Source organism: Leptonotus elevatus, chromosome 3 (genome assembly GCF_054856555.1).
Source record: "Leptonotus elevatus isolate MCC_2025b chromosome 3, RoL_Lele_1.0, whole genome shotgun sequence".
In the NCBI taxonomy this organism is placed as follows: domain Eukaryota; kingdom Metazoa; phylum Chordata; class Actinopteri; order Syngnathiformes; family Syngnathidae; genus Leptonotus; species Leptonotus elevatus.
The window spans coordinates 9,950,244-9,968,210 of record NC_141241.1 but is presented as its reverse complement, the minus strand read 5'-3'; the positions used below and the strand labels follow the sequence as shown (position 1 = coordinate 9,968,210).

Genomic DNA, 17,967 nt, shown 5'->3' with positions numbered 1-17,967 from the left:
GAGGAGACCCATCATTGTTGGTGACAAGATACTTGTAGAGTATGCTGTATTATCTCAGTTTAGTACGACACACAATGAAAGGAGTAAGAAACCAGAAAGAGCACAGGGATATTTAATAAAATTCTTTAATCATAAACTTGATGCAAGTTTAAAATTACTTTACATGGTCAAATTCACCCTTGCAATAGGGGTAACAAAACAAAAACAAAATCTGAACCAAATGCAAAGCATGCTAACCAGTGCATAACTTAAGAAGCCAGGGGGACAATCGTGGTTTTGTGGAACGTAATCCGGCATGCGTTCCGATCTGGGATCAGTGCCGGTTTGGGGAATTGTTTTGCGTATTGCGGGGGGAGCTGCTTTCAGTGCACATCAGACTCAGGGTTAACAATCATCAGAAAAGGTCAAAGGTTTTGTTGGAATGGAATTTGTAACTTTTATCTAACCTGGTTCCACACACGGTGCAGCACAAAATCACTGCCAAGTGCCAAGACGTAGTTGTTGCTCTGTTAATGTCTTTAAAACTTGAGCTACAAAATAACATTTGTCCAGAATGAAATGAAAATGTTGTTTCTTGATTGAGTTTGATGCCTTTAAGAAATGTCAACGCTGTTAAAGGCTGACAAGAAAACAGATGTTCGGTTTGCACCCAACAAGGCCTCGCGTTGCCTTTCAGTAACTTTGAGGAATTGGGATATGTTCACATGCGCAGCAATAATCAGGATGCGGATTTTGAAGATCCTTCGCTACGTTTGCGGTATGTATTCCTGAGTTTGCGCCCACCCTCCCCATAGGATGCCAGCATGAACACGGATTTTGTCTGTCGTTCTGAAAAAATGTCCACCTGGTAACGACACGCGGATCGGCAGCCGATGTTTTTGTAGTCTTTTTCAGAGGAAAACGACGGAATTAAGTCTGCGTTCACACTTGAAGTTTGGTGTTCTCGTTCAGTCACCCAAAAAAAAAAACAAAAAAAAAACACAGCGCCTGGTTGATTTGGACCATATTTGTGGTGGTCTTGGTCCAAACTGAGGTGCGAACACAACCTGGTGATGAAGCTTCCTATGCTGCCTTTTAGAACATCCTCAAAACAACGCTGGTAACACCCACGGCGGGTGCGCATTAAATGGAATGAACACGGAACAGGACAGGAATCACTCGACATCACAGAGGCGTTGAGTTTCCGTGACGGTTGTCGTGAGGTGCAAAGTTGGGACTATTGCTGCGAGTTGAGGAAAACAAAGACACCATCTAAGGACAACTCGGAAGGTCACTTTTGTTTCCCACCTTCAGACGTCCACGAAGAAAGGATTGGCGTTGTGGCTTGCGAGAAATAAGCGGGCCGATTAAATGAAGGTTCGATGCATAGCCTGACTGAGGTTCATCCGGTTAGAGGAATGACAAAAAAAATAAAAATAAAAAAGCCTCAGGAATGCCAGTGACAGCTGTGATAAAGAGGCGCCATCAAACAAAGGGGGTCAATGGTCTCTTTTACACAAAGCCAGAATTTGTCTACCGTGTTCAGGAGAAATGACACGGAAAGGCGGGGATGAAGTCAACGCTGTGTATATCGGCTTTCGGAGGTAGCATCAGAGCCGTGACCTAAAAGGGATGCCAAAGATATTCAGAGACTTCGGGATAGACAAGTTTAACACTGACACGTTTCCAGGTTATCTTTTGTTGTGGCTCCAATTGCAGGTTTTTTTTTTTCTTCCAGGCTTTCTGTGTAAAAGAGGCTATTGTCACCTGGATTACAAATTAAAAGGAAAAAATGCAGTAGTCATTAGTCTTACATAAGAATATGGCGTACTTTAGTTTCCTTATGCAAGAGTATCCATGTTGCAACTTCTTCATTCCAAGAAGGAAGCTGCTGTTGATAGTCTCAACCCACGCGAACGTACTCAGTCTCAAGGACCTGGGACGGGGTTCGATTATAAACGTCCTCTTGCTGAAATACAAATGTACACGTTTACACTGTGGCGTTAAAATCCACTCGATGACAGCGCGAGTCGGTGCCGTCCTGTTCGGTCCATTTTTTTGTGTGTGTAGAATTCTCGACGCCAGGTCCAAGGTGACAAAGCAAAGGTGTCTATGTTGCTTTCACCTGAGGCCTTCAAGCTTTGAAAAGACGTCCAAATGGAAGCTGGCTCGCCTTAAGTGGAAGGTCCGTGGAGATGTTGTTGAGCACGACCGTGGCGGTGCGGTCCAAAAATAGCTTCTGCAGCCAAATAGGCAACGTCCCGTTAAAAAATGAGCTTCAGTGATGGCCGACGCCGGCGGGAATATTTAGTCCACCGTTTTCAACGGGAGATAAATATGTGACGTCCTAAGCAGAGGTGTGGTCTATTTGCTTATGTGCTTGTTTCTGGTTGGTTGGTCACTAGATGAGGAATTTTGGCTTCACAAAACGTTCAAAAAATAATAATTGGTCGCAAGGAAAATAAATCTAGGGCATGGAGGAACGGGGGAAAAAACAAAAACATCTTTAGCCATCCTCCTTTGGGGGCGTGTACCATCCTGGAGGCAAAAAGCAACAACGGATTCAGTACATGAGAATGTTTTGATGACAATTTGAGTGGGAATGGGGTCACAGATTAAGCTGTTGCATTTACATTTGTTTATTAATTTTTTTTCCATCATCGTTGCCTTCGCAACCCGACCTACGCTGTCACTTACAGCAATTCATTTTTGTACGTTTGTGTCCATATAATTTGGATTCTGAGCTGAAAGCATTGGGTCAACTCCGCTTCGGAGGTTAAGACTGTTGACTGTCGAAGACACGAGAATGGCAGCAATGACAGCAGCCACCTTTTCAAGGTCATTAAAAGGTGACCTTGCACCACATCCCTTTGGGTCTTTGGTAAGGCTGAATCGGCGTTAGAACCCTTCAACCCCCCCCCCCCCCCTCCAGGGATATTTTCTTGCCACTGTAATGAAGAGTCCATATCTAACAGTTTTTTGTTCCTTTTTTATGTAAGCACATTGATATTGCTCCAAAAAATGTTTTTCCTAGTATTCAAACCAACTTGTATCGTATTGTTTGTGTGCCAGACTTTCTGGCGAGGGAATTTTCAGCCGTCTGTGCTGTGACTTAATGGGGGCGGCCACACAACACTTCTTTCAACCACCATCGTAATCATTTCAGAAACTGAATCCATAGAAGCATGTTCGGTAGTGTTCAAATGCTACGTAAATGTCACAAAAATGGTTTAAAAAAAAAAGAAAAGAAAAAGGAATACTAACCGTTCTTTTCGTGGATCTGGACCAGGGATTTGTAGGACTGCTGTGCTCTGGCGAGATTGTACTGGTTCTGCAAGGAGAGATGAATCAAGGTCAACCTTTGGGACAACAACAACATATGAGCCATTTTAGAGATCAGACTTCTGGATCTAATTACCAGCATAAAATGGAGGACTGTTGAATATGTAATAAGGGAGATTAATTCAACAATTAATTAGTTTATATACTATACGTCTTAAAACGGCACACACGTGACTTATTTGTGAATATAAATTAATTATTGCACGATATTGTTTATGGACTATTATTCATTATTATTGGGTCAGGCTGACAATATAATACATCTCATTGTTGGAGTATAGTTTTTTTAAATGGGTATTTTTACTATGAAAAACCTTAATTTAAGATTGTCTGTACAAGGAAATGAATAAAATCCACAATTGACAGTTTATTGACTACATATTCAAATGCACATAATAGAGAATATCACAACGGAAACTGGAAATACAAGTTTTACACGTGTTTCCTATGCCAGTGTTGATCAAAATAACGTCCCCTAGGCTAATGTCATATTCAGTTCCTCTACTTTGGTAAAATTGTTTAAATTTAATTGACAATCATACTTTTTGAGATATATATATATTTTTTTTTTTTTTGATATATATATATATATATTTTTTTTTTTTTGAGATATATATATAGATTTTTGAGATATATATATCTCTCTCAAAAATCTCTATATATATATCTAAAAAAAAAATAATAATAATATATATATATATATATATATATATAAAAAGAATCAAATTTCGACGATGAGGTCAGCTCTAATGAAGCTGTTTTCTGTAGATTTAACGACATTTTTGCGCACACTTACTTTATTGGCTCCAAACTGCACTCTGGCTTTTCCCTTGACTAAAGTGGCATTGATCTGCATGATGACAGACTCAATTGAATAGGCACTGCTCCAACCCTGCAGGCAAGTGAGTGAGTAGTTATAAAGGGTCTTAATTAGATTAAAAATAATAAGAATAAAAATAAAATAAGAGGCACAATCTGAGTCTTTGAGAAGACGTAAAGAATAAATCACCTGTTTGGTGAGAAGCTCCATGCACAGGGCACCTCCTCCAAGAACGTAACTAAAGGGGACAAAAGAGGAATTGTTATTCTAGTCTTTCTTTAGCCCACTCATTGAAACGTCATGGTGGCAATTTGGCAAAGGTGGTGAAACATTTATAGTTAGTACTTATAACTAGACACATGGGTGAGCTTGATTGTGATTATTTATTTTTTTTGTCAGCATGTGACATGACTTGCCATCAGATCAACATTTTGGGAAATTCAGCCCCCAAAAATGGTTTCCCTGAGCAACATGAAATTTGGTAGACATTTTGACCCACAATTAAGAACCTTTGCCTGAAAAGACACAGAAAGTCTGCCATTTTGACATGAAACAGTCAATTTAAGGTAGTTTTGGCCATTTCCAGGCGTCCTTAAGAAATTGAAATTTAACGGCTATGCTGGACAGATGGCTGACACTAAAATGAAAAATAAATGAGTTTTTGTTATCGCGTGTGGGTGGAGCATGGCGGCAACGTTTGATGGCCCGCCGTAAACATTTTGAGTAACTCACCCCCCAGAAAGCACAGGCGACACAACCCGCACAAATGGAGGATCAAATGGGAAATTATCCTAAAAAAGGAAACGCAGTAGATTTAAAAGATTTGACTTTTTTTCTTGCAATTCTACGCCATAATTGTCAATATACTTACTTTGTAGGAGAAGTTAAGTAAAATGTAGTCCATTCCTTCCTTTTCCTTTAAGACTTGTAAGTCGCTGTGTAAGGGGCTGTCGGGATCCACGCTGTGGGTGAACACAACACGACATTCATTAGTTAGTTAGTTAGTGTACTCCTAAACAAATCCAAGCCTCATTCAAAGAATTACTCACGTTCGTAGTTTGACATGCCATTCGTACAGGCTGTCGTTGATCAGCTCCACCGAATAGATACCTGCCACGAAAAAAATGGAGGAATTACAAACTTTCATTCATTATCTCTGCATCAATAATTTTGGCCCGTCATTGTACAACTACACTGTTTTGCTTTTTTGGGGTAAAATTTCTTCCATTGCAATGGGTTTTTTTTTATCTGTCTTTGTGCTCAACTTCTCTTTAAATTTGTTGACTGAGATATATTGATATCGCAAAATCTTTTGACCTAAATATTGATACAATAACATTATATTATTCAGCCATGGAGCAATGGTTTCCAAGGTGCAAAGCAGCCTACCCGTCTTGTAACTCTGGGACCTGTAGATCTCTCGGAGTTCTTTCATCAGGCGGTCCGAAGCTTGCACGGAACCAGACACGGCTCCCTGAAAGCAATTGAGCAAATCAGTTGAAGAAGCATGTTTTAAGTGAACCACAGTGGAAAACCAGAGACGTTAGGGAGCTGGGCAGGAAATGGCAACTGAGTGCTAAATGCTGTCAGACTTGCCCTCCTGATGCTATTCTGCCTTCAGAGGTCGTGTCAGAACTGAAAGTGGTTGTGTGACACATTTGAACCGACATCTGTATGCAAGGGTAATCCACAACAAAAGAAGGGTGTGAAGTTTCACATTCTCCCATCCCGTTGCATAAAATAATGATTTAAAATAATGATTTCATTTGCCACGCGAGGAGAGTCATCATCTAGTTATGGGTGAAGTCACACACTGATGGAGTAACATATCTATTGTGTAAAAGGCAAAGGTGATTAAACGCCTTCCTGTTTACATACAAACTAGCGGTGCAACGGATCACAAAAGTCACGCTTCGGATCGGATCGGAGTCACGGGGCAGTTTTTTGGATCAGCCCCCCAAAAAAAGAGAAATACTACTTTGTAAAGAGCTTTTTCCATTCAATTAAAAAAAAAATCAATTCAAAATGTCTAATATAGCCGTGTAGGATTTAGTGTCTTCATTGATTTTGTAAAACGCCTTTTCCTATAAAAAAAAAATAATAATCAATACAAAATGTTTTTTATAGAGCCATTCAGTGCAATGTGAGGCAGAAACATTCTTATTTTTACATGGTTCGTGTGTAAAATAACAAGCTATTAATAATGGCTTAAAGTTGTGTTCCTATAATCTAAACAGCTAAGTTTGACATTTTGAGTTGCATGTTTTTCATTTTTAATGGGCAGAGTGTTTAATAAAATAAATGAAGACAAACTTCTATTTATCTTCTTTTTTTTTTTTTACACACACACAAACACATACATATATATATATATATATATATATATATAAAATGGAAATACCTCAACGTGCAATTTAAGGCACTTCGCTTCCTTTAAACATAGGACTGAATTACAAAATAGCCTTGGTCCAGAATATTGAAAAATAATTAAAGTAAGCTGTCAAACTTACTGATCAGCCGGCAGCCAGGCAGTCATTGGTCATGCTAACAGCTAGCCGCTAGCCACTTACGTCAGAGACTTCTGTCGTATCATACAATCAATGCTGGCGTAATTAATTAGCGGTTTCTTAGCGCCCTAATTGAGCGATTGAATACGAGTTTGGGGATAGCGTTGTGTTGATGTTGCTCGCAGCTACAATGTCAATCAATTATGATTATAGAAACGTCTAAAAGGGAAGTCAAGCTAGCATCACGCCACGACGTGGGCAAACTTCAAAGTAAAAGTGTACTAAGACTATTTGCTTTGCCGTCAATGTATTACTGTATTTGGTAAACGTTATTGTGAAGTTAGGCTTAGCGTGTATACTCCGCTCAGTATGTTTCACCTTCCTTGACATGTCAGAATGGACTGTGAATGCGCACACATCCGACTCACATTCAAGTGGTCCTGCCTCTGGTTCTTCCTAATCTTCTCCAGGACGGCAAGATTCTCCTTCTCGATGCCGTCGTCTTCAGACTTCTTGCCTTCTACGGGCTCCTCCTCTTTCATTTCATAGTGGTCAAGGTCCTCAATGTCCTGTCAGAAGTCACAGCCAAGATGTGAATAACGCTTAAAATATGAACTAGTATGTTTACATTCTGAAAAGACAGAGCCGTGTTTTGCTCTTGCCATTTCAATCTCCATCTTGTAAACAGGAAGTATTCTAGTCCAAATATTGTTACCTCTCCCATCTCTTCCTCCTCCTCTTCTTCTGACGTGACCTCCTCTGTCCCATGCTACAGACAAACATACACGTCATTCAGGCGATCACAATGTATTTGGATACTTTTTTTTTTTTTATGCAATAAGCAGTGTCTGTCGTACCTTCCGGTCTTGTCCAACAGGGCCGGCAGGCAGCGGCTGGTCCAGCATCTCCACATCAGGATGCTGGGGAAGGTTGTACAGCCGGCAGAGGTCACAAATCAGCTTCTTTAATTGCTGTAACAGCTGGAGAAGACAAAAGCAGATGGGGGGGGGGGGGGGCATGTTGACGTTAATGAATGATTTAATGAGAGACTTGATTTGAACTAGTTCCTGGAAATCAAGGTGTTTTCACACTGTAAGCTCCTTGTCCACACTTAAAGAAGGTAATTTATGCTGCCATGATGCATATACAAAATTATGCCGTTTTACAGCGTAAAAAAATAAAAAATAAATTACAAAAAGGGGGGGAGGGTTCACGTGAACCATGCAGTGTAAATATAATCAATGGACCTAATTTATTATAATCCCAAACAGGTGCTAAATTGCATATTCATGACAACAGGTTATGCGTAATTTACTACCACGGCAATATTTTATTCAGGATATCAAATAGTTTGTACTCATGGTCACAGGTGAAAAAGTGGTATTTAAAAAATAAAAAATAAAAAAGCGGGTTGCTTGCATCAGGTAGCACTAATGACGTATTCCAAGAATATTTGAGAGAGCAACAACAAGCACAAAACATTTGAAACAAAGAAATAGAAGTGTTAGTGGAAGCAAAACAAATAAATTAATATAAATTGATATGGCATGACGCCTTCGTGTGACTGGCTCAAAGTCAGCCCTTCGATCACTTAGAAGTTCCAATATGATATGTTGCAATCATTTTTATTTGCATTCCTAAAATGTTTACATGTTTACAGAAACTTCCCACACAGCATCTCATTTTGCCTGCGCTATCTCGGGCACTACTTTGTGTGCTGGTTTGCACATGTCAACCAGACACGCTATTTAATGAGCAGCAGTCCCCAACAAACAGGCCGTGGATTAGTATCAGTTCATGGGACAATGTGCACCTCGCTGCACTGAGAAACTGAAGAAAAAATATTTCATCTTCATAAGTCTGAAAAAAAGATTTTGAAAACCAGGTGTATCCACCCATGTCTCTGTACACAAGCCATGCCTCGGCCATGTGATACAGTAGGTGGAGGTAGACACGAAATGGTTGTGCATGATATGGTGGCGATATTTACCAAGGTGCTGCCTTTTCTCACATCCTCCAGACGCTCCAAAACTTGTGCCAAGCTGGGGTCGTCAGAGTCCACAAACCAAATAGGCGATGTAGATGGATATGACTCCTAAACACACAAAAATAAAGCAAGTTTAAGCCCATGAGTTGCATTTTAGTGGGTTTGTTTTGTTTTGTTGTTTGTTGAGACGTGAGCCATAGGAAATGATCCTATTCATTTTAAGGCCTTTTTAAAATCAATTTCACTATAGGGTCATTTATTTTCTTTCCTTCCTTTGCTTTTGATTGTCTTTAAATCATTTGTTTGTAAATGTGTTTCAATGTTGTCAATGTACTTGTGTTATTTTTGCTTTGCAAATTCCTTAAGCTGTTCTGTTTGTAAATGCTTTTAGGTGTTGTGCTTAATTATGTTATGTGACGCACATTAAGTTGCCTTGTGTATGATATGCTAATATATATAAAGTTGCAATGCTGTCCGTTGGTCTGAAAAATAATTACAACCTGTGTTATAGTAGCAGGCTGAAAAATGAAATGCCCTTCCACTAGATGGCAATTAACTTGTGTATCGACTTGTGACATTTTTTTCCTGATCAAAAATATACTCACCCTCTTAAAATAAAGTCATATTTTGAACAATATATATATGTTTTTTTTCTTTATATAACATTTCCTCAGGGTGCTGCATCGTTAAAGATATCATTCAATTCTACCTCTGAAATTAAATTCTTATGATCCAAAAATAATAATTGGGGGGGGGGGGGGCAAAAAAGACTCGCCATTATTTTTAGTAAAGTGACGATATGTGTATGGTTCATCTTTAATCAACAGCACTGACGCGAGTGGCAGCCTTTCCAGTAGCTGCGTGTGTTTAGTTTATGAGAAGTAGTTTTAGTTTCAACAGTAGATCGTTCTCTCCTGTCTACATATATGAATATAGACCCCACTGAGCTAAGACTCGATTCATTTGAGTGCTAAAAGTTAATTTCCCTTGAGCCTAAATAAAATACCCATTTTATCTATCTAGCTCTTTCCCAGTGTATCATGAGCACACAGCGATAGCACGGAATCTGTTACCCAACTAGCATTTTTTTTTTCAGGCTAACTTTAGCTTGCCTGCTAACCCCGATATAAACATGTCAATCGCCGCTACCGTACTGACCGTTATGTTACAGTGTATAATCAGCAGCTTCTCCCCGGTTACGTTGAACTGACAGCTCAGCTCGTCGGGCTTCCAGTCGATAATCCGGAATCGTTCGTGGTTTGTGTCGAAAATAGACTCCAAAAACTTCAGTTCGGCCTTCAGCCCCGAAACCGACATCTTCCACGCATCTCCGGCCGGGCCGCTTGGGGAGGGGGAGAAGAAGCCTGGGCTTGAGCTCGGAGCTAGCTTAAGCCACAAGCAAAAACAAAAAAATAAAATAAAAATAAATATTTGGGTTTGATTTTGGAGTTCAACAATGTCAATGTGTCGCTCGGGCTCCCCCGTGTGAGTCCTGTCGAGCCGGTGCCTTCCGCGGAAAGCGTCCGGTTCAAGTTAATCTCAATTCGATATGTTTTCACCGACGTAGCGGCTAACGTTAGCGTTTAGCACGTTAGCATGCTAGTCCGTTGTTGTTGTCTTTCCGTCTATTGTTGTTGGCCGCCTATGATGACAATTGTCTTAAAAAGCTGCAAAGCGGCGTCCGCTCATCTCGTCCGCTCGCTCCCATGGCACGGCGCCCCCGTTATTCATCCAAGTGGCGGGAGAGCGCACGGTTCGCCCCGCTACACCGCTGCGGGTGGAAATAATCCGCCGGAGGAGGGACAGTGTTTTTCATCCCGGTTCATCTACTCTTATTTTAGTTGGCCTCTCTGTTGGGGTTTAAAGATGGCGTTGCGCGAGCTCGCCGTTCCCGCAGCATCCCACAATCCACCGCGCGGGATTCAGGGCAAAAGTTTAGCTGAAATTCTATTTTACTTTTTTAATCCAACAATATATCTATAGTAGTTATGCTTGAACTCTATAATTTTCCATTTAGAATTTTTGTCTTTAATAAAGTTTTCACCCTCACAGTTTTTGCAGCAGTCACAGTTTAACACACCGGAAATATAATGTTGTTTAATTTTTCATGGTAAAATATAAATGTTGTTATTGGTGATTTTAGTTTTGTCATTTTTGAGGCAAAAACTCCAGCGTGTTTGGTGAGACCAGGGAGAAACACTCCTGGATTGCATCAAGGAAAGTCTTGGAAGAAGGTTTGAGGTCACAGAGGTGTTCAAAAGGCCCTTGGTGGCAGGGTTCCGGGATTGGATCTTCATCGAAAAACAGTCAAGCGTGGTGATAGCCAGCATCATGAGCTGCGGCTGGTTTTCTTTTGTTGGAACTTGGGCCAACGTGGGAAGTACAAACAGTTTCAAATACCATTCAGTGTTAGCACAAAACACTTTGTCTTCTGCTTTAGCTAATCCCTAGTTGTAAGAGGATATGCTTGCGCAACCACATCTCAGTTGTTTAGTTTTATTTCCCCTCTCTGAAAGTTTTTTTTTTTTTTTAACCACTGAGTCGTTGTAGGTCACATATAAATGGTGGAAAACGTTTGACATGCCGTGACATTTAAACAATGTCCTGATTAATACCTGATCATTCACCTTGCCGTGACGGCTGTTGTGGCGTCATAGATCTATTCATAATGTTTGTAAATAAGACACCAGGGTACTTCTGGGTGGCAGAATGTGATTGACAACCAATCACTTGAGCTGACATCGATAACAAAAGCGTGTATAGGCTTGCACCGCCAGTTTGCCAGATATACCGGCAGAGGAATCGACTTGGCTGCAAATCGAGTGGATGTGGTCAATAATTGTACAGAAAAGATCGCAAGATAGCAACGCTTTAATGTCTTGTTTGGATAGTGCATGTTTTAATCCATAAATTAGTAAAATATTAAACATATAACCAATACTTCCCCTTTTTATCTGAAACATTGAATAAGGATCAATTTAATAATGCTAGAGAGCTTATTAAAACATTTTTGAAAAGGTCAGTACAGTAGTTCACAATTTGAGATTTATTATAAGGCCAGTCTTGGCACGACTCAAAATGACGTTTGGACAGTTGCATTAGTCCAACATTCCACCAGGGAGCAGTATTTAACCAAACAAGAGAGGCGTTTGTTGCCGTTATTTAAAAATGTATTCTCAGAAAATAAAAATGTTTGTTCTTAGAATATTGTATTAGGAATTTATTCTCCTAAAGATTTTTTTTTAATGTTGTATATTACCATAATATAACTTAATTCAGATAAATTATGTGTTTATCTGGCTATATTAGGCTATGACTTTATACTTGTAAAAATGTGTTTTTCCCAAGCACTATTATGACTTATTTTTTATTATTATTATACAATATATTATTATTATGTATACGTTTTTCTATTTTTTGTAATATTAGAAACTTATTCTCATAAAATGCAATGTTAATGTTGTAAAAATGTTTTGCCCCTAATATTATTACATTTTCTAAAATAAATAAATATAATATTGCAACTATTGTAATATTACAGAGTGACAATTGTGTGTGCGCGCGCATGTGTTTTTGTTTTATGTCACCATGTGTTACCCCTGTAGTTTGAGTTACGTATATTCACACACATGAACCCTCAAACGAAAAATGGCTGGTTGGATAGTGACTTTGATTTCCCACAAGTTACAATACAGTATATTCGATTATAAGAGTGTTTGGACGTAAAAATTTAATAAAATTATGAGGGGGGGAAATGACATTCAGAAAAAACATTTTACAAGAACAGAGTGTTGTGGGGTTTTTGTGTGTGAAATAAGTCATAACAATACAGGAATAAAGTCATAATTTTAATAATAATAACAATAATAATAATAACAACTCAATGTAAAATTTACAGCAAGAACATAAACAGAACAGTCACATGAACTCTTTTGTCATAATTTTAACCACACAACTAGGACATTTTTATTTTTAAAGTGATGTCAAATCCATTGGAGAAAAAAGAAGAAGTTTAAACTTCATTCAAATAAATTAAGATTTTTTTCTTGCAATATACTTTGTTCTTATGAAATATAAATCTCTTTGTTGAATGATATTACAATTCTCTCTCACCATTTTGTAAAATGTTTTATATATATATAGCATAAAAATATACAATATTATGACTGAGTTGACCTTCACTGAAACATTTGGAACTGAATAAAAAAAAAAATCCCCAAATTGAACACAACCTATTTTATTTCTAAACAAAATATTGACTATTTGTTACAGAAGAAACATGTACCATGTTATGTTTCATCACAGTATCTCGCATCTGACCAACCATCATCCTCCATGAACTAGGAAATAACCTGCTCGACACTTTTGTCAACAGTTTGACCTTGGCGGAGGTCTGCACTCTATTTGAGTTACATTTTAGTAATGCACCCTTTCCACATTGTTAAATGAAGCAAATGTAATGACCCAATGTGGTTTATTCATGTCATGGTAAAAAATGTGGTTGACATGCACTTCGTCATGTCGAGGCTTTAGTGTACGCACTAATAAAGAAGCAGATTGCTGTTGTCTTCGCTGATTTATCCGACTCTTCTGTCCTCCACATCAGCGCCAGGCAAAAAGTTAATTAAAAGCCCGCCTCGTCACCTCATTCCATCTCAGCAAATCACTCCTCGCCATTCATAACCTTTACGATTTCGCCACAGATGATGTCCGACGTGTCAGGAAGTCCACGGCTTGCTATAAAATCACAAAATCAATGTTGTATTTTGTAATCTTGCTTGAATTTGTTCATCCATCTCCTTCTTAATTAGCGTGAATGAATTAGCAAGAGGACATCTCAGTTGATAGCACATGACCTCACAATTCTGAGGTTTGGGGTTTAAATCCCGCCTTCCTGTGTGGAGTTAGCATGTTCTCGGGTACTCCAGCTTCCTTTAGCTTTATGTAGATTCTCACAAAAATGTAATGGGTTCTTTGCTACTTGGATTGAGTGGCAGTTAGCAAGCTGACTAAATAGCTAACTAGCGAGTTTGCTATTTAACTATTCGCTCGCTAGCTAGCTAGCTAGCTTAACTATTAACTTGTTAGCTAGCTCTATCTAATGGGTACTTCCTTGGTACACAGCATATTTTCAAATATCAGTAATGTATTTCTCCTAACTGGCTAGGTAATGAAAACAAACCATGAATGCAAAATCTGAACCGGTTCCACTAATTGTTGAGGTTCTGTGAAATTATTTGCAATAAAAGTTTGCAATTTGCTAGCTGCTAGCAAGATTTGAATGTTACATCATCAATGCAATCATTTTGTTTCAACAAAAAGGTAATTTAATGAAATAGTGTGAGAGTCTTGGACGCACACTCCAGCCAATGTGAAGTATCTGTGCTTTGAAAACTTGGCGGAATGTCAAGTCATCAAGTTTTGTGACCGGAACATTTATAACTCAAGTCGTCAAGTTGTGCTCGCCACTCGACGCTTAGCTACGGATCACTAAAAGTCAATCCCTCATGCTCGTGCTGCTGATTCACCACATCCGGCACCGGCACTTTGTCAAGTGGCGACAGCACCATTCCGATTCTCTACAAACACACACACACACACACGCACGCACACACCATGACATAGATATAGACCCCCCCCCCCCCCACACACACACACAGACTTACTGTATATGCTACTGTAGCTAATAAATAAATACAAATAAATTGATGCAGTTTACCTTTACTGAAGAGTCCAGTGCGTATACGTAACAATACATACAATTTATATAATAAATCAATTAAATACACAATAATCTCTAATGTCTTGAAAAGTGGAATTGTTTTCTTAATAAATAGTATACTATAAATTTTATCCAATCAATTTAAATAATAAAAGTCAATTATTTCTAAATAATCTATTAAATTCCATTGTTTCACCAAAACAAAAAATAATATTCGGTCAATATAATTTACTGTTAAATGGAACATGTTATTTTGATAGCAAAAAATAAATAAATTATTACCCTTATTGTATTTACAAAATTTATTTTGTTTTTGACATGAAAAACATATTGCTGAGTAAGAAATCCGTAAGAAACATGAAATAATTATATTATTATAAAATAATGCTAAAATAAAATCCAATCAAAATTAAATCTAAAATCCATTCCAAATAATCAGCTGTTGAATGGAAAATGCAATTATTGATAAACCAAAAGTGTATATATATTTAATTAATCAACAATATATACAGTATAATGAAAAAAAAAAGACCCCAGTCAATAGTCGATGCGTCTTAGTCAGTTTTAAGTGCTTCTCCAATGAGTCCGTGGAGGGCCATTAGGGGCGAAGGCCGAGTAAATGTCACCTTGAGTTGCGGCGGCATCACCGCAGAGTGCCTCTCGGCTCTATTTACATCGTCACTTACACACATAATTGCACCCGTGCATCACAAAGTGTGTGACGTGCGACAGAAACACGCAACTCGGCTGTTGATGCTTAACTGGCCCTTATCCTGTTTGTAGTCAATTCAGAGATTCGGCGCAAAGACCATTATGTGCAGTTATGCCGTCTTGCTAATTATGGAAAATTGGCTTTTTGACGGCTTATTTACAAATACTGTGATATTCGCTGTAAAACTCACCCATTTGTGTTTTTTGCTCTTTATTGAGAATGCTTTAAGATGCCAGAAGATGGCACCAAATTTATATTATCGTGGCTACAAATGAGCTTGCTAGCAATAACGACAAATCATGAAAACAATATATTTGCCAGTTTACACAGTGGTAGATTTGCGAGAAAAAAAACTCCAAAACTTACGAGAAATACACGTAGCGAACTACTCGAATGTTTGTGCCAATACGTTTCGGTCGGGTTTCCAAATAAGGAGATAGTAGCCTAATTGCTTTAGCATAGATTAACCATATCATGTTAAGCGTTGTGTACGGCCAAAGACGCCACACCCGGACGATCAAGCATTTAAGTTAATTTGTTAAAATGTATATTTACTTGTACATTTATGTTTCCAGAATTATTATTTACACATTCAAAATATATATATTTTTTGTACAAGTATCTAAGTTGATGTGTCAAATCTGCTGCTCTCCGTCATTCACTAGCATTTACCTTAAGTATGCTAGCATCTGATTGGTTAGTGCTAGTCAGCTGATAGGGGATCAGGAAGTGTTGTCGCTCTAGCTGCGGTGAATGACGAGTAAAGTTTAAATTTAAGAATTAATCCGTCTCCATCCTGCCTTTTCATTTTATAAACAGTGTCCCATGAACCACCAACGAATCATCACATGATTAGACTATAGCTACGCGACGTGTATATCTCGTAAGTTTCTGAGTTTTTCTGCTAATTTATAAAGTGGCAAATTTGCGAGTTTTTTTCTCAGAATATGGCCCCGCCCTCTAAATTTTTTTTATTTATACGTGGCCCTAATACGCCGTCGTACATTTGTGTTCAAAAAGTTACTCAAGTAACTAAATGTAACTTGTTACTACCCACCTCTAATGACAATATATAACTCTAACTCATTAGTTCTCTTTAACTTAGATGCGAATTGAAATTATATCAGGACGCATCTTAGCATGTTGCGCTATTTGAAACAGGCGGCAGTAATCAGCCAGCGGGGCAACTTGTCTCACTTGTGTCACTAATGAAAAGTCTCCGGAGAAGACAGATTAGCCAATTAATAGCCGCGTCGACGACGTGTCACTTAGTCAGACCGCCACGCGTCATATCATGCGCGTAGAAGAAGACAAATGCTCTGACTTGACACCAGAAAGACAAAGAAGAAGCGTTAACGTGACCTCGCAAATTCAATCTATGGTTTCTTTGCAATCTATGGCCGAGGGGAGGAGCCTGTACATTACTCGCCATTCCCAGACAAACAGGACATCATGCAATTATGACATGACGTTGAGAATAAAACTCATCAAAATCCGATTGTAGCCACTGAGATACGATTACGTCCAGAGCTCTGCAGAACAGGAATCGTGGGTGACGTCGGTGCCGATCAGATTTAAGTATGACGGAGTGTGATTTAAACGGCAACCCTCCTGGGGGCTTGAAGGGGGTTGTCAGGGTTGCGCAGATCCAATCAATGCTTATTAGTGTTGGGCATGTAAATGAGCCGCCTGGATGTGCGTTCTGCGGGGGTTGAGAGATGGGAAGTGTCAGGTGCGGGATGATGCTTTGGGTGCACTAAAACAATGGGAATCAAATTACACAAATTGGCGAGCTGAATCTCATTTAGCATTTTTTGTTTGGATTTCATTTCTCCATGAGAGAGAATGGAAATATGCCCCGCGTCTGACTCGAAACCAGACTAGACTGTACCTACCTCTTGCTCAAAAGTCAAAATGAAGAAACCCGCTCTCCTTGTTTACTTTCCTGTCAAGTCACTTGTCTCCACAATCGTCAAGCAAGATCAAGCCTCTCAATCCTCAGGGGGTCTCTAGAGACCCCGGTTACAGACGGGGGTTTCTGATGGTGTACGGCTGATAGCCACATGTTGGTCCGGACCAACCGTTATAACGATGTCGGGGCTGAAATAATCAGCAAGCACAAGCGGTGTTGCGGGGACGAAGGGTAACAGATTGGATGCGATGTCATAGAAATGGAAATGGAGTCATCCATCAATTTGGTGTAAGTGAATATCCCCATGCAGGTTTTGTTACTGCAGTGTCACATGTGACCAAGTACTGTATATTGATGGTCCCATGTCTGCCTTGCATACCGGACTAAAACATTGACCACGACAGATGACAGACCTTTAGGTGTTTGATTATTGTTTGGTTGTTTACAAAAAAAAACACTCTCTGAAACATGGAGATTTTTGGTGGGGCCGAGGAAGCTGGATGGATGGCTTCTTAACTCATTCACTGCCATGGACGGCTTTAGACGTCAAGAATTCATTTGAACTATTTCTGTTTGTTTAACATTTTTTTCTTTTAACAAGAGTATGAAAACCTAGAAAACAGTTGTTATTGTACATTTAGACCAGATATAAAATATGTGATTTATCGTGAGTCAACTATTAAAATCATGCGATTAATTACGATTATATTTTTTATTTTAATCACCTAACACCGCTAACATTTACTTTTTTTTTTTTTTTTTTAAGTTCTGTTGTGTTCTTGGAGGTGGATTTGACAAGTCTGCAAGAGCGTGACTTGATCTCACCGTGCAAGATGTGGTCCCGGCGAGAGAGGGGTTAGCAAGCGGTCCACGCACAGGTAGAGCCAAATTGGATGTCACTGCTCCCGACAATCCAGATGGTGAGCCGCTCCCCTTGAGAGCTTTATTTCTTCTTTCTTCTTGCCCGCTCCGCTGTGATCTCAGCC

General features: G+C 39.1%; 2 protein-coding genes across 3 annotated transcripts in view; one reads left to right on the top strand and one right to left on the bottom strand.

Moving 5' to 3' along the window:
- chrnb4 (cholinergic receptor, nicotinic, beta 4 (neuronal)) overlaps positions 1-17,967 on the top strand; it is a 54,134-nt gene that overhangs the window by 24,249 nt on the left and 11,918 nt on the right. Inside the window, exon 3 of the mRNA XM_086070555.1 lies at positions 17,748-17,901. The gene's annotated coding sequence lies outside the window, so the exon portion shown is untranslated. The remainder of the gene's footprint in view (positions 1-17,747; positions 17,902-17,967) is intronic.
- ube2q1 (ubiquitin-conjugating enzyme E2Q family member 1) lies at positions 108-10,524 on the bottom strand. 2 transcript variants are annotated; one of them, XM_086071762.1, is made up of 13 exons: positions 9,794-10,524; positions 8,639-8,743; positions 7,506-7,628; positions 7,364-7,417; positions 7,077-7,217; positions 5,531-5,615; positions 5,191-5,251; positions 5,013-5,103; positions 4,874-4,932; positions 4,331-4,379; positions 4,118-4,213; positions 3,244-3,338; positions 108-2,517 (listed from the first exon to the last, which is right to left on the bottom strand). In XM_086071762.1, the coding sequence occupies exons 1-13, from the start codon at positions 9,950-9,952 to the stop codon at positions 2,412-2,414; spliced, it is 1,224 nt and encodes a 407-aa protein (XP_085927888.1). In that variant the 5' UTR covers positions 9,953-10,524; the 3' UTR covers positions 108-2,411. The 2 variants fall into 2 exon arrangements, with proteins under 2 accessions (XP_085927888.1, XP_085927889.1); XM_086071763.1 differs by having other exon boundaries at positions 3,244-3,310.